The 25,740-nt window shown below is 38.1% G+C and overlaps 1 protein-coding gene across 3 annotated transcripts; it reads right to left on the reverse strand.

The window, feature by feature from the left end:
* Positions 1-200: 200 nt before the first annotated feature.
* On the reverse strand, positions 201-23,964 carry LOC149830861 (lysine-specific demethylase JMJ27-like). Of its 3 annotated transcripts, none has more exons than XR_016432969.1 (14): positions 23,173-23,964; positions 22,918-23,051; positions 19,196-19,295; positions 18,937-19,069; positions 18,798-18,861; positions 17,944-18,697; positions 14,152-14,478; positions 4,160-4,744; positions 3,992-4,064; positions 3,824-3,909; positions 1,654-1,773; positions 1,479-1,549; positions 358-464; positions 201-263 (listed from the first exon to the last, which is right to left on the reverse strand). XR_016432969.1 is itself a non-coding variant. In XM_090011897.1 (14 exons), the coding sequence occupies exons 1-13, from the start codon at positions 23,836-23,838 to the stop codon at positions 410-412; spliced, it is 3,168 nt and encodes a 1,055-aa protein (XP_089868023.1). In that variant the 5' UTR covers positions 23,839-23,964; the 3' UTR covers positions 201-263; positions 371-409. The 3 variants fall into 3 exon arrangements, 2 of the variants coding, with proteins under 2 accessions (XP_089868023.1, XP_089868022.1); XM_090011897.1 differs by having other exon boundaries at positions 371-464; XM_090011896.1 differs by having other exon boundaries at positions 201-464.
* Between the last annotated feature and the right edge of the window lie 1,776 nt (positions 23,965-25,740).

The raw sequence follows: 25,740 nt of genomic DNA on the forward strand, positions 1-25,740 counted from the left end.
AAGCTTGAATACTGCACAAGCGAGAGCCAGAGAGACTTTTTGTCTTCCCATATAAAGAAAAGGCAAGGATAAGTATCCTCAATTTTAGCTTCCCGGCTCTGAACCAGGATTCTGCAATCGGGTGGTTTTAGCCAGTCCCTTCTGCGTAGGTTTCCTTTTCACTAGTTTAGATGACTGAAAGTTCATTTCACAAGACGACCTTTTTGGCATTGAAAAATAATACACCTTGTTTATGTACATCACAATAGGATAAGAACTCATTCCTGCTCCAGGATCAATAACATGCAAAAATTAGCTTGCTATAGAGATAAAAAGAATGCACAAGAGAAACAAAACTTTTGCATTGAATGCACGGACTTCAAAAGTTTACTTGAAGAAGCAGGCCCCATTTATCGGAGTGATGCAGGAGTTATGCAATGGATCCTCTTGTTCTACCAACTCCACCGTTGTGCTTGGTACCAGCCCTGTATATAAAGATGGAAAATGTTATTACCAATTTCAACTACATCAGAACACAGAAGGTTGAAACTATTTGAACATCGCAACTATTAGACTCTATTTAGGAGCTGGGGATGGGAGGCGAGATAAGGAGTTAACAAATGCTACCTACCCCATTTACCCTCATTGATGTTTGGAAGCCAGGTTTGGGGAGATGGGAAGGGTGATGGGTATGGAGAAGAGAGTGGAGATGGGCCTTTTCCAACTGCATCCTCACAAGGATGCAGTTGACAACTCCACTCTCATCATCACCCATTTTCTTCTAGACTCTCATCACCCCTTTCATCTCCTCTCCAACACCGGCTCCCAAACAGAGCATTAAATTTCATGAAAAAGCTGATAGCCATGCAGAAAATTTATTGATAGAAAGTCAAATCAACTTCACATGTAGCAACCACAGCATCTCTAAGTATTATACTAGGTTAATGGCATCACAAATTAAAGGAAAACACCCTTAGTATTGTTGGATTACAGATGATCAATATTATCTACACATAACATCATCACAATTAGTAAAACGTTTAGTTGCATCTTTAGAACATCAGGGAATCCTCACCATAAAACTTCTTCTGAAGCTGCAGTAAGTAAACATGCTAACAGAAAAATCTTGGTGGCACTCAAGAAATCATGCACCACCTATGCTCTGGCATACTTGTCTGCCCAACCAAGATTATATAAGAGAGAGTGAAAAAAAAAACTCTATTATACAATCATTCAGTATTCCTCACAAGAATCCATATCGAAATTAACCAGCAGCTTCATGTTTCCACCACAAAAGATTACCGTGTGAATCCAAATAAGCAATATTCCAGATAACAGCTATTGGAGAAGACTGTTTCTTCTCCATCAATCCTCAAGAAAAACTACAGATGCTGGTTTGATTAAAAGTGGAAGAAAACACGGATGGACTGGTGAACAAAACCCATCAATGGAAAATAGTTAGTGCTTTAAAAAATTAAAACAGATTGTAAAAGAAGCACCTTGATCTTGAAGTAAGCTCATGAATTTCTTCCACTGCAGCATTAATAGTGTAGAGAGCCATCTTCTTAACCTGATTAAGATCAGAAACACGTACACAACAAAGACATATACATCACTAAGTGAAACCATACCGAAAGACCACAAAAGTTATATTAACTGGAAGAAAGAGATTACATCAGAATTCTCATCCTTAGCGTGATGATGCTTAGGGAGTAAACGAAGCTCATCAGCCAACATTATGCAGTGATGCACACTCTCCGGAGATGCAAACCGCATAGCAACCTTCATATTGGACTGCAACAGGCAGTTAAGTAAATATATCTGTCAAAATAAAGACTATTCCAAGCTAAAACAGGCAATATCACAAAAAATCATAAAGAAAAAGGTATATAGATTTATGAAAAACAAATAGTAATGAAAATAATTTATAATATAAATGAAATAGACAAATACTGAGACAGCAAGCAATCATTATGCCCTTTAATTCTATAGAATCTATGAAAAACATCACAACAACATAATAAAGAAAGGAAACAAGAAGCAACTAACATGAAATGTGCCTCAAGATCATGGCCTGTCAAGATTATGATCTGAATTTTAGCATAATGGATCCCCAAGTATGATAAGTGTCAATCTTGGACCTAGGTCTGATTTTCAAATGGTAAAATCAGATTGAGGTCCAATGACCAAATGGTAACACCAGATCTGGTACAAAAAAGGTCTGAATGAAGGTGTTACATTGAAAAATAGAAACTGTTTGGATTTGACCTGGATCCAAGAGAAAATCCAAATGTAGATCCAAACACACTCTAATTATGTAAATCCCAATCAATCCCAATATACAATAGGATCCTTTTTATAGCTCCATATCTGAGACATCAGATTGTAAGTCCAACTGAAGCCAATTCATTTATGAACAACCAAAAAGTTACAATATTATTTTAAAAAGTCTGTATAAAATTATGCACCAGGTTAAACCACTCAATTTTAAAAGGTATTAGTAGGAAGTTACCAAGTCAAATATTTTAACAGCAATCATCTCTCTTCTATAAAGTTCAAGGAAAAACATACTAAATAATGACAATAAGACTTTAGGTAATGTCAGCACTAGCAGTGTCAAAACGATCTTAACATGAGAAAATTTGAGGCAAAACCAGCCAGAATCTTCTGAACACTTCCAAAGCTAAAAACCTGAAAATTTACATATTGAGTATCATTACACCCCAAAATTATTATATCAATTTTCTCAATTCCAAGTCATGTATCACAATGTATCCTACAATTTGTAACTTTTGCAACCATGGCTACCAAACACCAATGACTGGCAAGCACTCGCTCTCATGCATGTCCCTCTTTGTTGAATCATTGTGTTACCAATATACCCATGCAATAACTTTCTTTGCAAACTCTTGATGTCATCCTTGCTTTCAGGGGAAGGTCGTCTGCATTTGCCGATTTTTCTTATATGCAATTTGGTCATGCCCTTAGATTCATGTCTTTCTTATGTTGCCTAGAGGTAATATAGTTACCTTTTATATGTTTATTCTTGATGATTAGGTATAACTAAGTTGTACCCTTTATCTTGTGCTAGTACGATGATATTCATGAATATTGGTATTCTATGTCAGTCACCGATGTCGCCAATATTTTGAAAATATCATGATAGCATTTGTTTTTCAAGGTCAGCTGATATTTTCCCAAGAATTTCAAAATATCTCCAGAACATAAAATATCATGATATTTTCCCAAGATATTCCTGAGATTTTCAAAAAACATCTTTTATATAGTTCAAGTGTCTTTTTTTCGTTTTTTTTATATTTTAAAAACTTTTCTAATTGTTTCTTCAAATTTTGCAAGAAAATTACTATAAAACCTATTATTTCTTATCTTATTTATTATTCATAGCTTCCAAGATTTTTCTGATATTTTCCAAAGAAAAAACACTTTTTGAAAATATCTCCAAAAAAACCCTCACCAAGAAATTACCTTAAACGATACAGGTGACCATGTTCTATGTTACGTATGTTAATGTAATTTGAGTATTTGACATGTATAAGGACAAATTACCAATGGCAACAAAAAGTGAAGAAACACAAATATGCACAAGTGAACAAGTGCATTCCCAGAAGAAAATGTACAGTTTTGGTTTTAGATATTTCATGCCTTGATGAACACTCTTGTAACCATGATCTAGTAGTAATGTTCATTATATAAAAAAAATAAAATAAAATAAAAAACACAAATAAGATTTTATGGAGCACCAAAAACAATATTAGTCAGCTAGTTGCCTCAAATCAGTAAACTGTTCAAAAAGATGCAAAACAATAAGCTCCTTCAAAATTACCTTAACATTTCTCACTTGATATGGACAGCCAGCTGGAATCATAACAGCCTCTCCAATGTGCTGCTCAAACGACCACGGTTCTATTTCTACATGTCCAGTGAATAATTTTAGATCGGATTTTGTCAGTTATGAAAAAATTATGATAAATAGGATGAAACTGAAACTCACGATATTCCTCCTTAAGCTGCCTTATGTGAGAAGCATCAAGAAAGAAACTCTGGTCATAAATTGGATGGATGACCTATTACAGAAGCACAAAAAGCACTTGTATCAGGGGTATTACAATTAATAACATCGGATTTTGAATGTCAACTTTTACAACAGAACATCCAGTACATGTTCAACTGGGGAGCAATATGCGTGCCTAAACTTGTATGAATATTTTTTAAGGTATTTCAGCAGTTTTGGAACATCTTCTCTTCGGAACACATCCCACTGAGCACCACAAGAATCTGATGTTAGCCTGTCACGAGAATCAGTGGAGTCTCCTTCACTCAGATCTAGAGCAAAAATCTCAGCATCCTCCGATTTTTTGGAGCTTTGGGAACTACTTATGGCATTGCTCTCTTTGATGCAGTAATGATCTTCAACATTTAGCTTGTTATTTTCCATCGCATCACCATGTTCTTCAGAACTTCTTGGTGTGCTAGCAGAAACACAAGAATCTTCAATAACGAAAGAAGAGTCGGATCCACCTTCGTTAGAAAAATATCCTGATCTAACAGAATCATGTTCTGGCCCTTCCATATGCACCACTGAAGATGTTTCATGTTTCACTTCCATAAGCATTTGTTGATCTGTCTGTGACTGCTTGTTAGGCTCTCTGACATCCTGCGCTCTGTGCTTTTTCTTTAATTTTTCAATCTTGATATGTTGTTCCAATGATAGTGGAACCTCCGTTGCATGTGCAAGCACGCTAACCTATTCAAAAGATACAGCAGCAAGGAACTAAGAACCACCAACCAAGACTTGCTACCATGTCCATGTGGTTTCCAAAAGTTTAAACTATATTGAGCAGAAGTAAATGGTGAAAGCAATCAGCAAAGACCATCAACCAAAAACCAAAGAATACAGGCTTACAGCTACCAGAGAAGAAAGCACGGAAAGAACAAAATGAAAAAAAGGGAAGAAACTCAACAAAGCCAGCATCTTGTTGGAAAAAGAGACTTAAAATATCAATACTGAAACATGCACACAATGGGAAGAAAATTGTTCATTCGGTATCACTGAACTGGCAGGAACAAGTTCATACTAGCAGTGTCACCTAAAATGTCCAAAACCATATTTCCTGCTTAGTAGGTTAAGCATTGATTGTGTACTTAGTAGACAACATGGTTGAAAAATATGACCACCACTACTCGTATAGCTTAAAAGAAGGATTAACTTAACTAAGGCAAGCAAACTCTGCTCCAAGGTCTATCATATGGAGACGACACAGGAGTAAACTGAAGCAACCTCGTGATATAGCATAGAATAATAGAACTTATTAGCCTTTTTATGGGTTCAACGTTTAGTATTGCAGTATTTCTGCTCTAAGCTCTATCGTTGAATAGGATACCTGTTTTCCAATAGATGACATAATCTGTTCCAGGCAACCTACAATGTGTAATATTCTTCGCCTTCCAAATATTACATAAAGTTAAGACTAAGGCTGGGAAACAAGCCAAGTCGCTCGTGGCTCGGCTCATGTTCAGCTCGTAAAGAACCATTCAAACTCACAAAATCAGCTCGGCAAGCTGAATATGGACAAATAAGTACTCAGTTTGGCTCGACACGTGGAAGCTCGTCTATGTAACATAGACTCTTCTAACAGGGCACCGCACCCGCACTCATGCGGGTGTGACACTTGGACATGGCTTCCTTTGTGTCAAGTGAAGTCAACCACACTGAGGTCGATTTTTGTCTAAAAGTAGATTCAGTTAACCCTAACCAAGTCCAGTTTTATCTATATTATATATATGAATACATAAATGCACACATACACGCATTCTTAACTTAAAATTGTTAAAAATTATATATATACCCTCCCCGCACCCCCCACACCCAAGTTTTTTTAAATTGCCACATCCGCACCCGCACCTATGTGACATAGAAGCTCGTTAGGTAGTAAGAAATATATTTTAGGTATATTTTACATGTATTTTTTTTAATCCTATTCCTTCCTGCTCCAAAACAATGTATTCTTTCTATAAACAAGCTAGCTCAAACTTGGCTCGTTTAACTCAGACTCATTACGAGCTCGAACTCATCTTGGCTCACCACAAGAATGAGCCAAGCTTGAACACTTCAAGATCGGTTTGTTTCATAGTCACAGATATCGGCAATATTTTCAAAATATCACGATAATATCGTTATAAATTCAGCAAACGATAATATATGTAAAATATCGCCAATTTGATAATATCGCAATATCATCACGAGAATATTGTGATATTCTCGTGATATTATCACAATATTATCAATTAGTTTTATTGTTTTTTATTTATTTTTTACATTTTAAATATGTTTTCTTCTTTCTTTTACATTTTTTACTTATTTCTTTTATTATTTATGTATTTTTTGTCTAAACATGATATTTTCTTATTTTTATTATTTTTAACACTTTTTAAGCCCCAAGATTTTTTTGAGATTTATCACCAAAACTATAATATCGCATGCCGAGATATAGCCACTGATACTTGTGACTATGGTTTGTTCACCTCGTTTACCAGCTCTAGTTAAAGCATCTGATCTGTCAAATTTGCCTATCCCTTGCCTGTAAGCTCAGGGGCTCTGTCATAATTACTGACAACTTCTCCTTCATCAGTTTTACCCAGGGTTACCGGAAGCGCCTAGCTAAAAGGGGAAGCGCGCTTCCCCGAAGCGCGCTTCGGAAGCGTGGAACGTCGCGCTTCCGAAGCGTGGGGGGAAGCGTCCCCCTTTTTTGGGAAGCGCGTTTCCCTTTAATGGGGGACGCGTTTCCCTTTAATGGGGGACGCGCTTCCCTTTAATGGGAAGCGCGCTTCCCATCACGCTTCCCCCTCGCTTCCCCTGTTTTTTTTTTAATTTTTTGTATTTTTTATTTTTTTATTTTTATTTTTTTCGCTTCCCCCTCGCTTCCGAGACGCTTCCTAGGTCGCTTCCGAGACGCTTCCTAGGTCGCTTCCGAGACACTTCCCGAATCGCTCCTAAGTGGTCCCACGCTTCCCCGCTTCCTAAAATTTTGAAAGTGCCTCGCTTCCCGCTCCCGCTTCCCGTATCGCTTCCCGCTCCCGCTTCCTCAACTGGCAACCATGGTTTTACCTTTCATTCTAGTGTCAATGCTTTCCTTTTCTTTCCACTAACAGCCTACTTCTTCAGCCTGTTTTTGTTCAAATATCTTTCTTACTGATTTTCTCCCTACATCAATTTTCATATTTTGTTTATGCTGCCTCTTCCAATTCACCTTCTTAAATAAATATTTCGCATACTCCATATAGAGGGACAACCATTAAGAGAAAGAGAGAGAGAGAGGTCTCAAAAACTTTATTGTTTCTGATTTTGTAGAGTCTTCTGTGTTAAGATATTATTACATATATATAATATTATATATGTATATATGTATACATATTGTATATGTATGTAGGTATGTATTTATATATTATATATACGTATATTTATATATATATATATATAATATATATATATATATTATATACTCAAGTCAACTATTGGTTGACTTGAGGAGCTGGCTGTTGGACTGCTGCCGTTGGAGCTAGATTGGTTCCCGTTTTTCCTTCTTTAATCACCTCTTCTCCCTCTTTTTCTCTATATAAAGGGTGGGTGTGTCACTTTGTAAGCGTGAGAGTGATAGGTAGTTTTGGGGTTTTGTGTGATTTGAGTGTTTGTAGTGAGGCGTTTTGTAATTTTTCATTTCTTTTGTATTATTTGAATTTCATCCTTAATGAAATTGTTTATTTTTAAGTCTTGTGTTATATGGGTATTTCTATTGTGAATGTGTGCTTAACTACATTGTATTCTTGGTCTATGGGATGCATTCCAGAGTGCATTGGGATTTGTTCTATTTTCAAGACATGGTATCAGATCAAGGCATCGGGGTCTTAGAAAAGATTCGCATAATGAATTCAAAGATTTCGCATTCCGGTATGTATCTTTGGCTTCTTGTTTTTCATATGTACGGTAAGTTTTAAAAGGAATTATGTTAAAAATAAATATTTTTGAAGTATGTAGAAATTGTTGTGTTTTGATATATATATGTATTGGATTATTGATATGCGTAGTGAAAATCTATATTTTGCAAAGATATATATGCTTTTGCACAATCACTTATTTAAATAAAAATATTTTTTTATATTGCATCTTATTGTGTATCCCCTTTTTGGGATTTGTGATTGTGTTCTTTTAAAACACATCTTCTTGGTTCCCTTTGTGGGTATTGTGAGTGTGCTACTTAGAGAACACTTCTGTAGCTATTCACTCAAGTTGAATATGTAGCTTCTTAAAATATTATATGTTATGCAAAGTACTAAAAAATTGCATTTCTTAAATACATATGGACTATCTTTGGAATATTATGATGTGATCAAGCATGAGCTTTTATTGTGGTCGATTTCTAATGAGGCTAAGCAATATCTGCTCTATTATGTATAATTATTTTCAATGACACATGTTGGATTAAGACTTTCTTTATGACTCTTTATTGAATGGCACAAGCATAACTTGTTATTGTATAATAAATGTGTTTATCTTTCATGATTTCTCTCTTGTGTATTGATATTCTACATCATGCTTATTGAAGAATGTTACATTATGAGAAAAAAAATTTGTTTGATGTGATCACATATGTGTGCAACTTTATGGCTCTTTGAGAGTATTTTATCAGAAAACATCTATATTATTTTTATGAAGATTGTCCGTAGCCCTTAGTTGGCTTTTTTGTATCTTGCCCACTAGTGGCTTTGTATTTGTGTGGTTGTGCACTAGTGCACTTAAGTGTTTTTATAACCCTTTAAGAATCTTCATATGATTGTCTTTAATTGCCTCATAATAGACTTATGATTTAGCTCTAACCTCTTATCATATGTGGTTTTGTCTCTTTAATGAGACTTATTGACCTTTTGTACGTGATGTGCTTAGTGCACTTGTTTCTCGTTGGTAGATTTATGATCTTTTGAAGGATTCTCAAACATCATGTATTGCATATAATTGCATCAATTGACATATTGTTGTACATATGATTGCACTAATTTTATGCTAAGGTTTTTACCTAAATTTATTGGATTTGATTTGAAACTTGTTTTTCAAATTGGATATTTGATATGAACTCACCTATTTGAAAATTAATGTTCGTGAGTATATACTGCCTTTTTATGGCATTTGAATTGTTCAATCACTGAATTTTATATAATGCATCATTTGTTTTTTGCCTTGTTGTTATTGGGTCAGGGTTAGCCATTGAGATGAGTTGTGTGTGCACCTCTATGTCATCTTATCAATCTAGATTCTCAATTTTATGAGTGACGTGTTGTCATTTGCCTTGGGTCTAATTGATGGATGATTGGCCTCTGAACTCTTTGTTGTTGGAAATCTGAGTTAGTCGTTGGGGTGAGTTGTGTGTGCATCTCATGTCATCTTGTCATTTTAGATATGTATCTAATTGGTAGGTGATTGACCTCAGTTTTTATGAGTGTGTTTTATCACTCAATGATAGGTGATTGACCTTGGTTTCTATGAGTGTTTTATTACTCATTTTATGGATGCTTATAAGTGATGGAAATCTATTATTTAAAACCATGGTGTTTCGAAAGATTGTTAAAATTGATATTTTTTTTGTGACATTAGTGTGTTTCCATTACAAGTTTTCTTATCTCGAGTGTCTTCTCCTCTTATGTCTCGTATCTAAGTGTCATTGTACGTAGACAAGAGATATTTATTCACACTTTTATGTGTGCTTAGCCCATAAGTGACATTGATATAATATTCTCGTTCTAGTAGCCGATACACTCATAGAGTGTCATTATATGTAGACAAAAGATGTTTATTCACACTTTTGTGTGTAAGCTCTTAAGTGGCATTGAGATAATACTCTTGTTCTAGTAGTTGATATCAAGGTTGTTTGTATCATGCCATATCGTACAATAAAGAAAAATACACATCGTTACTTTTTGGTTCAACGATACTTAACTCTTAAGTGGCATTGAGATAATACATTTGTTTTAGTAGTTGATACCAAGGTTGTCTGTATTGTGCCATATCGTACAATACAGCACGATACGTACCGTTACTTTTTGGTCCAACGATACGATACACACTCATACCTATATCGGGTGTATTGTATGATACATCCATGTATCGACCCGTATCGTACGATACGAGTCTCGTGCACTTTAAAAGACTCAAAAACATTTTCGTTTTGTGTTTAAAAGTTCTCTTAAAGGCAGACTTCTACACATGTGTAGAGGCTCTTGCAAAGGAACTCACACACCTAAGATCAATTTGGAGGCTGATTCTTGCACAAGAGAGAAGCTTTTTGCGATTTTCTCAAGAGTGTATTTTCATTCAAAGAAGTGGATTAAGGTAAAAGGTCTTTATTCTTTGCTTGTTATTGAGTGTTTTTGGGAAAAGATGGCATTAGAAGATCCGACATGGCAATGGGGTACTCAAGTAACAAGTGGAAACCAATTAAGAATCAAATGCAACTATTGTCAAAATAGTTTTTCGGGTGATATCTCTCGGTTGAAGCATCATTTAGACGAGACACATCATAATGTGCAAGCATGCACGTCAAGAAAATTGTCGGATGTCGTAAAATGGCAATGCCAACAATTACTTGATGATCTGAGAGAAAAAAAATAAGAGAGATGAATGAGGTAGAAATGGGGTACGTGGAGCCCTGTGAAAATGTGTATTACGAAGATGAGCTCCTACTTCTGATCCTACAACCCATAGCATAGGAACAAAAGTAAAAAGTTTTGCAACGAAGGCAAAAGGTCTGGTTAGTGCTAGTAGTGTCGCATATACAAAAAAAAAAGAGCAAGAGGGAGTTCTTATAGAGTAAGACCAAGAGGTAGAGCTAGAGGCTCTATTAGAATCTTTTTTCCTCCAAGGATTGCCCTTGGGGCGCAGCCCGACATTCGTACTACTATAACTCCTCAGCATTTAGTTGAGCAGGCGGATGTCACGGTTAGAAGATGGTTCTATGATGCTTTCATTTCTTTCAATGCAAAAAATTCTTTTTATTTTCAGGCCATGATAGATATCATAACCAACCTAAATACAAGATGTCTTCATATCATGCTTTAAGTGGAAAGATTTTGTATGCTAATATGAATGAAATGAAAGTTTATTGTGATGAGATGAGACAGTCAGGTGTAGCATCATGGCAAATGGGTAGACAAATAGAAAGTCTTGGACCATGATAAATTTTCTTATCTATTGCCCCAAAAGAACCATGTTTTTTAAATCACTTGATTTGTCTGATACGGCCAAGACAGCAGATGTATTGTTGAGAGTTTTTGACCAAGTTGTAGAAGAGATTCAACCTCAAAACATTGTCCAGTTCATTGCTAATAATGCAGCAAATTATAAAGCAGAATAAATTATAGGGCGGCACGGAAAGAATTTGCAAAAAAAATTGGGTCATTCTTTTGGACCCCATGTGCTGCCTATTGCATAGACCTCATGCTTGTGCAATTCATAATGTATTCATGTTTCCTGAGCACGATGTGGATGTCGAAGAAGGAGAATAGGAAGAAGATAATGAAGATGATTTTAAACAAACATTTTTAATGATGCTTGTTTGAAAAATTAGCTCTATCAAACTACTAAAATCACGCATAATAATCAATATCTACACAGTCTCACAAACAATAAAACAAACATTTTTATTTAACAAAAAAATTATTTTAAATTTCCATGATATAACAGTCAATTGCATACATACACAGCCACATGCATATTTGCAAATAATTATACAAATTGAAAGTAACAATTTCACATGTATAATTTTTATATAAACAACCTAACAAAATTGACATATTAAGTTTTTACATATAGCCCATTAATTGCAAAAAACCAGTCATTAAGAAGAAGGGAAGAAGAAAAAAAGGAGGGAAGAAAAAAAGAAGGATAGAAGAAGACTGGAAGAACGGAAAAAGCAGGAGGAGAACGAAAGAAGAATAAGAAGACCGGAAGAAAAAGAACCGAAGAAGAAGAAGAAGAAGAAGTGAAGAAGAAAAAGGAGAGAAACAAAAGAAGCAGAGACGAAAGAGAGAGACAGAGGGGGTATGTGCCTCTTGTTCTTCTTTCGGCAAGCGAGAGAGAGAGAGAGAGGTAAAAGAGGGGAAGTGCCCTAATCCATCGGGCCTCCGCCCTTTTCTTTTTTTTTATGTATTAGATTTGGGTCAAAGTCAAACAGGGGCTTTGACCCCCATTTGAGCCAATCAGTTTGAGTGTGCGCCTCACCTCGCCTTCAGGCGTGTTTTGAACACTGGCAGGTATTTTAGCAAGATTATTTTAGTTCATCAGCATGTCCATAGGAAGAAATTTTCATCAGCTAAACTACACACATTTGATTCTTTAGTTTGTTCTTGAAGAACTGTTTTCATCATTATACTACTGCTACTGGATATGCCGACAGCTATGTTACAGGCACAGACACAAATACAGGACACACAGGTTTTTCTAAAAACAAGGACACTAGGATAACACACACCTTCAAAATTCTTAATCTAAAGTGATAAGCTACAATTCTAATTTCTAGGACGCTATGATTAATAAACATTAGATACTGAACTCTGAGTTGAAATATGAAAAAGAAAATGCAAGTAAAAATCATTAAAAATGAAATTAGGTAAAGTGTTATCTATATCTGACACAGGTTTGACAATGGCCATTAAGTGTCATGGCGCAAAGTATTGTCTCTAGTATCATGTTTCATCAACATAAGACATGCATCCTAAGGTAAGTTTTCATGTCACATTTTGGCTGCCAGGAATCCGGATCGGGTGCAATATGATTGCACAAATTTTGTGCATTAAGCACCAGATCGCCCTCCATCAGACCTTGGGCCCCACAACTAACAGGCCTGTCCCCAAGATGGAGTGTGATCAGGTGCTTAATGCACAAATATTTGTGCAATCATATTGCACCTGATCTTTTCATGGCTGCCAACAATCCCAAGCACCACCTTAGATCCATGTCCTGGAGATAAGCCCTCTTTTGGTGTAATGCCCATATCGACTGAGTATGGCACTAATGCATGGATACCAGAGGATACAGTTAGTCTATTATTTACTGTACATTCAATCTATGTCACAGGGATTCGGCTAGCAGGGTGCCGCACCAGCGTCGACGCGACACGGGTGCGGCACCGGGTGCGGTCAACCCAACCCTGGGTGCGGTCAACGCACCCAGGGTCATTTTGGTCCAATTTTTCAGACTTAAAAAAAATTCCAAGGAATTTTTTTTGCCCTATATGTCACAGGGATTCTCCAACTAGGTGCCGCACCCAATGCTGTCAACCTGACCCTGGGTGCAGTCAACGCACCCAGGGTCATTTATGTCCAACTTTTGGACTTTATATATATATATATATATATACCGCATCCCCGCACCCGCACCCGCACCCATGTGACATAGCATTCAATACATCCTCTGCATATTGTCCCAAACAAGATGCTCACTCCCTAACAGCTGCACTTCAACTCAACCCTTTTCTGAAAATCACAGTAGCAAAAGAGATTTTTTTGTAAATTACAAACACCTTGATTTGCCTCAGATTAAAGACTACCTTTTATAACTGCATCTGAGTAGCAATAGAAGAGGTGTTTCAGGTCTATAGAAACGTAAATCATGATAGGCTGGTTGTGCTTTTATGGCTTTATCAAATGCCATCCATGTCCAATAGGAGCTAAGATCAATGATACTTGCAAAAACTTAAGGAGACAAGGAATCATTACCCCTTTGGCTTGCCAGAGACAGGTGCTTGTGCATCATCATGGGCGCAAAAATTTTAGACCCATGACAATATACTAAAATGACAATCATAAAAAATAAGGCAATTCAAGAGGGACGTAACATTAAATAAGATAACTGATCTATTCGTGAACATGAATCCATTTGATGTAATTGTGAAGGATAGACAAAAACATGTAGTCTGTTCATAAGCAATAGGGTTTATCAACTTGGTATTTTCATATTGATATTTACACAGTTATTTTCAATTATTACAAATATACCTCACAAACATATGCAACTCGGACACAAAATCCCATGTTTAGAAATATGATGCACTAATTTGAAAGTTGCCAGGTATAAACAGGGAACAAAAACTCAAGTGTGACGTATACCGTATCAAACATCTCATAATGTAGTTTGTCTACAGAATCACCCCTCCCAAGTTCATCAGAAAATCCATAAGCTATATGTGTCTTTGGATTTGTATCAGCCTTGAACTCTTTTGGCAGTTTTGCCACAAGATTAAGAAGACCAGAATGAGGGTTAGTATATTCTTGAAATGGTAATGCGCTGATAAGTTTAGCCTTATGGAATGGTAATCGATCTTCAAACATGTTTGAGGGGGGCCAATCCTTCAATTTCAGCATCTCAGGCCACAAATTGCCATGTGCACGGCCTTCAAAATATCCTCTGAAATATTGATGGACATTAATGTCTACCTGCAATGTGAAGAAAAAAGGGCAACGAACTAAATAACAGACTCTCAATTTCTTAGTACAATATGTAGAAGTAGAAACAATATGAAGCTCGCATCATTCATAACATAGAACAACATAACAAAAGCATAATGCACACTTTCAAGATCGTCATAAGGAAACAAAACAGATAAAAAAACAGGGCCTAAGACAGTGATTGCAGATAAGAGAACATATTTCAGGACGAATATGAGTGTCAATGGCAAGGCATGACATCTGTTGGTACAGTTTTTTTCTTTTTTGCCCCTTTTTCCAACAGTTCTTTTCTTATTCTTTATGTGCTTAGATTTTAGAAATATTTTAATGCTTTCTTTACACTTTTCCCAGAAAAGAAACCAAAATCTGTTTTCCATTTTGTATTCTCTTATTTTGTTTTTCCAAAAATTAGAAAAACCTAAAATATCATCAGAAATTGTCTCATTGAGATATAGCCACATATGTTATTGGTGGCAATGACTGAAAAAAAATTGTATAAACAAATGAACTAGAAACGTCAAGTAGTTGTATCCAAGCATAAATATTCAATGAGAATACCTTGTCCTGTGGGCCATGGACACACAAGGCCTTTAAGGACATCGCTACATATTACAGGGAAGAGAATACTTCTCTCAAAAATCCGACTCCCTCACTTCTCCATGAAATGGAAATGAAGTGTAATAAACACCTTATGCTCACTTTCAGATGGTTTGCCATCAATGCACAGTTTTATTTTTCCAGAACATTTATATACATGCTCCTGTCTCAAACATATTCTCCAATGTGTTTCCATCTGTCTTCTTCCTTACCTCACCCTACTCATCTACAACTCCACACCTTATTCAATTTTTTGAACTAGCAACAAGATAGCTGCACTGTTATTAAACAAAGATTTCATGGTAGAAACACATCAGTAAACAAAAAATGACAAAGGAATGCCAAGTATCTATCTCCAACCATGAATAGACCACACTCTGGTCCAGTCACCACTCACCAGGTTCCTGGGTTGTGGTTTGTGGGTGCCTAATAACCTGGTACGCTGGGATTGGATCATTAACAACATGACCCCTAGTATGCTTGGAAAGGTGGGTCACGGGCTGCATGCCACAGCCCAAAGTAGAGATCCTCCTAAGCGGTAACTATGAAACCACGATTAATGTATTCTCTAACAGGGAAAGGAGCCAAGATGAGGCCTCGAACAAAACTATAGTAAGTTTTATAGGGAAAGATCCACTTCTCTGGAGTCAACAATGAAATATTGGACGCAACCACTTGACTTTTTTCCCACAAACCTATGCAAATTTTAGGAAGCCTGCCCAAGTGAAAAAATGGATACACTTAATGGCCTTAGAAGAAATGATCAATGTTTAAAAACTTGCCAAGTTAACTCAGTGACTCGGCTCGACTCACCCATTCACCTGATCAGAAAAATTGTTTGACCAGGTTTTCCACAAAACTCAGCTGAGTTTTCATACGACGCGGCTATGACTCGCTGGGTATGTGTATATATATATATACATACATATATATATAGAGAGAGAGAAGAAAGTAACTGCCTACAACAGCTTACCACGACAGAAGGGGGTTTCCGAGTAGTTTTTCCCAAATCTGACCACGCAGATGCATTCGGCATGGTCGATTTGCTAGGAAACGACACTTGGATCGTATTTTTTCGATAAAAAAAAACATGATTTTTTAAGCCTTGAATATTTATGATATTTATAAAAAATTCACACCATCGATTTTCAAACCTTATAAAAACCTACCTGTGTGTCGGAATCGAATGATGCAAGAGTCCATTCCTATAAAATCAAACACGTAGAACACATCTGTATGGTCAGATTAGAGAAAAATATGGAAAAGAACCCTTCAAAAGCCCCATAGGCAGCGGTAAGCATGGATCAGTGTAGGCAGCTACTCTCTCTCTCTCTCTCTCTCTCTCTCTCTCTCTCTCTCTCTCTCTCTCTATATATATATATATATATATATATATATATATATATATATATATAATGTGTTTATTTATATATTGTATGAGTTACATTGTATAGATTTGGCATAATGTATATGTAAGAATCTGCCACATAGGTGTGGGTGCGGAACTTTTCAAAAACTTGGGTGCGGGGAGGATATATATATATATAATTTTTAACCCAAGCCTCGGTTCGGTTATGGGTTCAGCAGAACCGAACCCAGCAAGCCTGGTGAACCCAGGCTTGGGTTCGGCCCTGGGTTCAGCAAAACCATACCCAACAGGCCTGGGTTTGGTTCTGCTAAACCCAGGCCTGGGTTTGGCCCTTGCGCCAATGAGGGGAGAAGGAGGAAGGAGGAGAAGGAAGAAGAAAGAGAGGAGGAGGAGGAGGAGAAGGAAGAAGAAAGAGAGGAGGAGGCGGTGGAGGGAGGAGAAGAAGAAGAAATACATGAGAAGGAGAAGGAAAAAGAAGAGAGGAGGCGAAGAAGGAAAAAGAAGAAGAAAGAGAGGCGGAGGAAGAACATATAGAGAGAAAAAAAATGTACATAAAAGCCGTCTTCATCATCGCCGTCACTGCCATCGAAAGAGGAAGAGAGGAATCGAGAAGGGGGAGGAGGAGTCGGGATCGGGTCATGCCCTACCCCCCCCCCCCAAATTCCTTTTTTTGGACCAAAATGGACTAGGTCAAAGTTGACCGAGCCCATTTTGTACAACGATAACCCTGGGTGCTGGTTGACCGCACCCGGTGCGGCAAAACATGAATTTTGTCGTGTCGGGTAACACATCAGCATCGATGCGGGTGCGGAAGTCTCTTTGGCGAGTCTGTGTGTCATAGATAAACATACTTATGTAATTGTACATCATATATATTTATATATGTAATTACCTATATATATGTTTGATTTAATACATTAAAAAGTTAACATGACTCGGACGAGCCAGCGAGTTGACTGGCAGAGTCACGAGTCAAGTACCGGTGAGTCGAGTCCCAAGTCACTGGGTTTTAAAACATTGAAAATGATTATGTATTGTCTGATGAGAATAAATTGCCTCAAATGCCACATAATACTTTATATGCTCCTTGAGAAAGGGAATTAAAGTTTTCATGAAAAATCCAACTTTAGAGTAGGCTTGGTTTGTTGTCATAAACCCAAAAGGATGAGATTCATTCCCGACTAAGTAGAACATTTTTTCATGTGATTAGGAAACCAATATCTAATTTCAAGTGCCCAATTTACACTAGAACCAAGTGGATGGACTGCTTACAGAGTTGTTTATATTCAAGTATCTAACATATGCACATCGGAGATCTTCACTACAAGGAATATAGAATTAAGAAGCATACACTAAGAGTGTTCTAAAATCTAAACTTCTAATTGATCATGCCAGAATTTAACACACACACAAAGTGCATTATGCCAGTTGATAATCTTGTGACTAAAAATTATGAATAACATTAAATTTCGTCTAGCAGCACAAACCTCACACCAATCTAAGCAATCAATTGCCTTTACCATCTTCATATCACTAACAAGTCTGTTATTGTTCCTTTCACACATGGTACGCAATATGGCCAATGGATCCCAGCTCAATTCAGTTGTATCCTGAAGAACGTTACGGACAATTACAGGGTGGCCTCTCATCCAATGCTTCTGAAAATGTTCAATATCTTCTCCTTGAATGTCAGGTATGGTGGGGCAGTACAAGTAGTTATCATCAGAGTCCTCCCTTCCAGCTGCTTTTCTCAACTGCCTGCTGAGTTCAGATAATTTGCTATTGCTGCTGAAACAAAATGAACAGTGGACAGAACCATCGGCCATCTCAGGGAAGTCATAACTGTAAGCTGTTTCCTCTGCACTTACCTCTAGCTTTGATATCCATTTAGAAGGAAAAATGCATCTTAAGTCCAGATTACAATTCCCACAACCTCCTAGCTCCTTCGGAGGGCAAGAAATACTGCCATCGTCATTAGGTTTCCATATTTGTGGCTTGGCAGAGCCAAGAGATGGGCTAATGAGAAACAATCTTGTTGGAACTAACTGCTTGACTAAAGCAGAGATAGGCTCACCACCATGAATATAAGCTCTTCCTTTGTTATTATATTTGGCAATTGCTGCCCCCACACCTCTCGGTAGATTGCCTTTACGAATCTCTTGACAGCAGCTGAGGCAAAGGTCGTATGAACATTTTGAACAGCTTCTGTGTAAATCCACTATAGAACTTTTGCAGTTATCACTGCTCCAAAAACCGGACGGTGCATCATAATTATTGAAAGTAGAGTCAAGACAGTGATGAACTATTTTTTTAGAGCATTAAAAATACAACACCAACATACCAATACAGGTGCTCATCACATCCGTATTCAATCCGTTGCAGCTGAACACCTGACAGTGTCACCCCTGTGATGACATAGACAGATTAAAGAAAAGACGCACCCCAAGTCAATAGAACATTGTTAAGAGCCATGACCATACCCTGCATTTTTGACTCAATTTCTAACTCAGTTTTCTGCTCTTGGTTGATTTGTTTTAGTACAGGAAGAAGCACACATATCAGATAATGAGCATGACGGATCCTGTTAACCTTATCTGTCGCCTTGACAGATCCCTATTATAAAAAGATTTAAACAATAAATAAGCAGACTTTAAGAGAGAAAAGAAGAACGATGATGAAAAGGGAAAAAGGGAAAACTGGTCTTGATCTGAACACAAAAACCAGCACAATGACACAGACCTTAGCTCCCTCTCTTACATGCATGCACTCATCACAACTGCAATTCCCACGACAAACCGGACAAGCACTTTCAATTTCTTCTGATGACATATCAGAATACCTGCATTTGACACAAAAAAGGGGGGGAAGGTAACAAATTAATAAAACGAAGAAGCTATGTTATCAAGTGGTTGAAAAGAAAATACATGTTATGCCCAACTGTTTATACATCAAAATGATAAATTATTATAAGCAGTATAATATAAATTCTAAGTACAAGGCAGCATAAGCAACACTATCTTACCAGGAAAGTAAAGCCCAACATCATTGATCTATTTTTTTCTTCTGAAGAAAAATCATGGATTTAAATATTGAAGCACTTCAAATACCTACAGGTAATGCTGACCCATAAATGGGAAATAAGAAACAGAAGAGAATCCTTAGCAAGAAGAAGACTGTTATACAATAGTCTCAAATGTGAACACCATTTATCTTTGCTGTCAATATCACATGCTATTTCCTGTTTATCGTGGATAAACATATACTCCAGGACTTCCATAACTAGTTCTTTGAATGGTGCAGGTTCCTACTCTTACAAGTAATTATTCTTTTCTACTTCCAGTTCACACCATCTTGAAGGCTAAGACTTTAATATCTCACCTTGCCACGGCCAGAGAAACCACTGGTGGCATCTTTTTTCACATGGATACCTGGGCATTGATGTTTGGATCGACTTTAAACCTGCCTGACAAAGCAAAAAATGATCCTGTTGACTAACATCATTCTTACATCAAATTATTCTATATATATGGGTTATAATCTAACATTAAACTAGTTGTGTTTAACATTAGATGAATTCAACCATATTAAAATGACAAATACCCTTAAAAGTAGTATTTTTTGAAAATATATGGTTACTTTTTGAGGTCAAAAAGCAAAATTTGATAGATTCATAAAGTTACTTTTTAGCATTCAACTTAATAAAAAATGAAAACACCCTTAAAAGCAATGGCATCCTTTAAAATGCATGGCTGTTTTCTTGGGTCAAAAAAAGTCATTTTCACTTTTCAAATTCAAAATATCAAAGTACAATTTGTCTTTTACAATCAAACAGCTGAGGGATTAAGAGCCCCTTCTTTTCTCTAAAGAGCAAAAAATTAGTGAGGTACAAGAGATTCATGTGTTACAAGTTACAATCCAATCTGAGGATTTGTTCTTCCAATCAAGCGCTCTCCATCATGGGAGGCTAGATCTAACAACATACAGATTGAAGGGCAGGGCTGACAAACAACAATTTTGTACCAATCGATCATCAGTGACAGCCTGTTTAGACTGGTCCAGCTGTTGAATCAAAATAATCAACCAGGATACCCAAGAATGATTATTAGAGAAAATTGAACAGATGAACTGGCCACAAAGGAAACCATATCCTCAAGGTCCTTGGTTTCCGTGAAGAGCACATCAAAAGTCACATGTAGCAGCCCATGAGCCCAACGATTAAGAATTTGTAAATGAGCCAGCTCCAAAAAAATGTATTTTTTGTGAAGGAGCCAGATTTAACTCTCCACCAAAACAAACATAGCTTGAACACCTCATGTTCGGCACATTCAGCTCATTTATCAGCCTTAATAACCAGTAACTGGCTTGGATGTCATCAATAAAACTAAAGGTCAAAGCACCTAGAAGGGTATCGCGATTTTCTCAAGTGGCACCAGTTAAGCGATAATTCCTATATCCACCACACTCATGGACATCCAGGTCATGAATCAAATTATCCAATGCCATGAGCTTGTACATAGTCATTTAACCCTTAAGAACAAGGACAAAAGTTTCATATTCTGATTTGAACCTAACGTTACTGTGGCTTATTCTTCTGTTCTCTATGGTCTTTAAGGGTTGCTTGTTTGCTAACAACATTGAACTACTCTAGCTAGGCTTCCTACTGAAATTCCTTGTAGGACTCTATGCCTATGGGAGTGAGAGTAGCAATCAACACTGTTAAAAAGTTTCATGCAAAAAGTTTCTTAACATGGGTAGGTCAGACTCGTGATGACTTGGAAGGTTTGTTGGACCAATAGGATGGAGTCCGACAAGTCCACATCTTGGGAAACTGATAGTAATGAAGACTCTAGATTATTCGACGCAAGGCCGTCACCGAAAACTTCCGATGAGCCATCAAAAAGTACCTTCCTCAAGTGAGAAGTATTTTCTCAACAACCGGCTGCAAAACTGAGAAATGGTCAACGAGGGTCCAATCCTGTTGATTTTTGTGTCTCAACACTAATGGTAGACAATGGTGCTTCTACCATTACTGATTCTCCTTGAAAGTGAAGACCATTGAGTTGAGTCACTAGTGTAGTTTTAACAGGATTCTTAACCTTGGATCTAGTGTTGTGGTTCTCATATAGAAGAATCAGACATGATACGCGTGTATCCACCAAGGAGCCTGGTCATCATCTGCAAGTGAAGCCCCATTCAGATTGCTTTGCGCCAAATACATCTTGTGATCATGACCTTAGCTATAGAGTTGTTCTAGTTTCACAACAACATGATATAGATATGAAATTGCATAATAATGGGTCAACCCACAACCTATGTAGCATTTGATACTTCTCTCATACTCCACAATGTGTAAAACTCTTAATGTTCTCCATCTAGATTTCAATACTAGGAATAGGTGAAAAGTTCAGAGGGACCTCAATACATAGTCTAGCAAACAGCATATGTTCCATGTCCTTCGTGTGGTAATTTATGTCCATGAGGTGCCCTTTAATTCTAAAGTTCAAGGAGAAATATCCATACTAGGACATTATTAGACAGTTCAAGATTTATTTGCATTCCTAGAAATCAATGACTCACGACATGTTCTATCGGCAACTTGCTAAGAGTTTTGGCACATATGTAGCTTAAGTAGCAAACAAAAAGTATCATATTAAGCAATTCTGGTGCTTGGATGTACTTTTAGACTCTTAGAGTGATAAAATCAATAGATCATATTGCACTAAAACTTGATGAAATAAAAATTAAATGTTCTCATTTAGTAGGTCATAATAACCAATGATAAGCACATATGTGGGTTTGGATTAAGCAAACAACACCTGCAACTATGCCTTTTAGAAGTGCTTTAAGACGCTTAGGCAAAAGTAAATTCTCCTTGCATAATATGGATTACAAACATTCATGATACTATACTTTAATGAGTTTATTTACTTACTCTTTCGCTTCGATTCATATTCCCGAAAAAAGTATATCTAATGGGAAGTACTAATCTCTAAATAAATATACATATATATATATATGCAATTGCTATATGTACTTTTGAATGCCACGTATCTATTTTAGCTTGTGTACTTGCATGTCATAAAATGTGCATGTATAGGAAAAGCAATATCACGGACCTTTCCCCTTGTTTAAGTTCATATGGTGTCGCATCCCTTTATTGGGGTATTAGGAGAAAAGGAATAGTGAAGTGTAAAAATTAGCATAGCATTGATCTAGCAACGGGACAGACAGTGATAAAACTGCCCTTGAATACTTGGAGAAAATCAATGGTGTAACAAAAACCGATCAAGAAAAAGGCATTCTCTGTTTGGCTTATCCGGATAGTTAATCAAAGAAACAACACTCTCAACAAATTGGGTTTAATTCTGCTACAATCTACTCATACATTTTCCACATAAGATGCAATACGCTATACAGAAGCAGAAATTACTTAATAAGGTTTTCAAAAAACAAAAGGTTACCATCTTTCTATACAATCTTGGCAAAACTGTTTCATATGGCAGCTTGAGCATCGAACCACCATCACTCTATCACCTCTCCGACACTGATGGCAGTGCTTCCTATTCATTCCAATTGGAAAATTCCCCGGCATTGCCTAAAATTGAACACATATACGTGATCCAAACCGCACCACTAAGAAGAAATGAATACGAAGGCCTCCAATTAAAGCGAAAGAAATAAAACAGATACTACGAACGACAAGCAAAAACCGCTACCTTGAACGTTCCTACAATGGCTGGTTCAGCATTCTTCGACCGGACCGGCCGACGTTCCACCGAGGTCGTCGACGACCCCACCCTCCCTTGAGACGCATCACCGGCGTCTCCGATATCCTCCGAACCGGGGATCACCATGACGCCATTGGGCAAATCTCTCACCAGAGACTCACTCTTCGCCCTCCTCTCCAACTCCCTACTGACCACCATTCTCACTAATTCCCCTTTCAAATCCCTCTTCTTCATCTTCATCTTCTTCAGGCTCAAGCTCAAAGCCCTCCCGAGAACCTCCTTCAGGCCCATTGCGATCCCACCCTTCTTCATCACCCTTCTCCCGCGAATCCCCTGATCCTTCGCCCTCACCACCAGAACGCGTGGCTTCTTCGCCCGGCCCCGCAGCTTCGGGGACTCCTCCGACGGGCTCTCCGTTGACGCCGGGACCGCACACTTCGGCCGATCCTCCTTCGCCGCCTTCTTTCTGCCGCCCGGCCGCCTCTTGAGCTTTAGGGTTTCCGGGACCCTCTGCTTCTGCTGGCGGTGGATCGACTGCAGGTAGTGGACCTCGCACTGCGTAAGGCCCTCCATGCATTGGCGGACGCACCGCCACTCCTTGCCATCCGTACGCCGGCAGCGGAGCTCGTCCGGCGGGACTCGCTCCTTCCCCATCGCCGCGAAACCGCTACCGTGGCTCCGAAACCGCCCGGGAAACGGACGGCCTCCTGGAAGGCGGTTTTCTCCCTCGCGTCCTCCTCACTCACCGGCCGCCGGAAAATCCCTGAGCGAAGCCGCGGTGGCGCCGGACGGAGGCCGGGGGTGCATTTTATAGTGGCGGGAGAAGGCGGGGCGGGGGAGTCGAGGAGAGGACCGCCGTCCGATTGTGACGATGATGAAAGCTCTGCCGTCCGATTCAGAGGGTCCGCCTTTCTGGGAGATGCTCGGCTTCTTTTTAGGTTCGGATCTGTACGGATCCGGATCAGGCATGTTCCTTGACTATAGGGACTCTTGCGTTGCAGCTAGGGGTGAAAACGGATCGAATTCAGGCTAGATCTGTCCAGATCCGAATATGAATCCAAAACGCAAACAGTATATCTGAATCCGAATCATATCCGATTAGGTAAATTGAATCCAAATCTGAAATGCAAGTTGATAATACTGAATCCGAGAAAAATGAAAGAAAAAACAAACTATTAAAATAAAAAAATGTGACCAGATTGGATTTTGATCCGATCAATTTTTGATCCGATCAATTTTAGATCCGACTTAAATTACTGATCTAAATCAGAAAATAATCCCGTTGAACAGATCCGAGTGCATATTCGAATCTTACTTAAAGATAATCCAGACTCGAAGACATCCTACCATTCGGATCCATTTGCAGTCCAAGTTGTTGGATGGCCTTGCAGTAATCTGGATTGATCAACGCTGTTGGATGGCATTCTTCAGAGCGGATCGAGGAATATGTTGGGTCTGATTGCTAGTTGGGCCTGGTAAGATCCAACCTCTTAAATGAAAAGCACTTCAGAAAGCAGAGCATGTAATTGCTTGACTGTGAAATGGGATAAAAAAAGGAGAGCAATGTATTAAGCTGGCATGTATTAAGCATGTCATAACCATTTGGCTGTTGGACCCTTTACTTTTTTGTTCACTGGAAAAAGAAGCGAGCAGCTCGTGGGTAGGTTTGGATTTGCATGTCCTGAATTAGGGATGGCAGTGGACCGGGGGACAACGGCCCCCCACCTCGCCTCGCCCCGTTTGGACCGGGGATGAAGGGCATGAAACAGGGATGGAGGCGGGGATGAAGGTTAAAATCTATCTCGGTGTGGGGATGAACTTATGCTTTTCCCCTTTCCTATCTCGTCTCGATCCCCGCCTTTCCCCACCCCCATTCCCAATTCTTTAAGGAATGACTATAGATCGAGGGGAAACGGGACTCCGCCCCGCCTCATGCCTGTTTGGACCAGGGATGGAGGACATGAAACGGGGATGGAGGCAGGGGTGGAGGTTAAAATTCATCCCTGGGCGGGAATGAAGGTTCAAATTTTGAAACGGGGCGGGGTGGAGACCTTGTCCCCTATCCTAGTCTTGATCCTCCGCCATCCTTATTACTAAAAAAAAAATGTTAATTAACGACAAAAATTTACGATAGATTTTTTCTGTCGCAAATGTATGATAGATTAACTAGAGAAAACTAGTCATTCTCATAATTAAAATTAACGACGGAATTAGCAACAAAAGTTTTTCATCGTAAAATCTATCATTAATTAGCGACAAAAATATTTCATCTCTGTTACAACTTCGGGTTACATCAAGGATCTGCTTTAAGCCCTTTCCTATTTGCGATAGTGATGGATGAGCTTACGAGATCAATTCAAGAAAATGTACCGTAGTGTATGTTGTTTGCTGATGATATTGTTTTGATTGATGAGTCTAGAGCTGGGGTTAATGCTAAGTTAGAATTATGGAGACAGACATTGGAAGCTAGAGGTTTTAAGTTGAGTAAGAGTAAGACTGAATATATGGAATGTCGGTTTAGTAAGCAACGAAGTAGTGATGGGAGTGTAGTGAAGC

This window comes from Nuphar pumila, chromosome 7, assembly GCF_984573655.1.
Source record: "Nuphar pumila chromosome 7, dmNupPumi1.hap1.1, whole genome shotgun sequence".
Taxonomy (NCBI): Eukaryota; Viridiplantae; Streptophyta; class Magnoliopsida; order Nymphaeales; family Nymphaeaceae; genus Nuphar; species Nuphar pumila.

Bases quoted from the DNA above. Each gene is read 5' to 3' on its own strand.
- LOC149830861 (XM_090011897.1), bottom strand. From the start codon at position 23,838: ATGGGGAAGGAGCGAGTCCCGCCGGACGAGCTCCGCTGCCGGCGTACG. The intron at 19,070-19,195 runs GTCTGTGTCATT...TTTTTATAATAG, and splicing joins ATGTAAGAGAGGGAGCTAAG to GGATCTGTCAAGGCGACAGA. The intron at 465-1,478 runs GTGCTTCTTTTA...CTTTATATACAG, and splicing joins GAGCTTACTTCAAGATCAAG to GGCTGGTACCAAGCACAACG.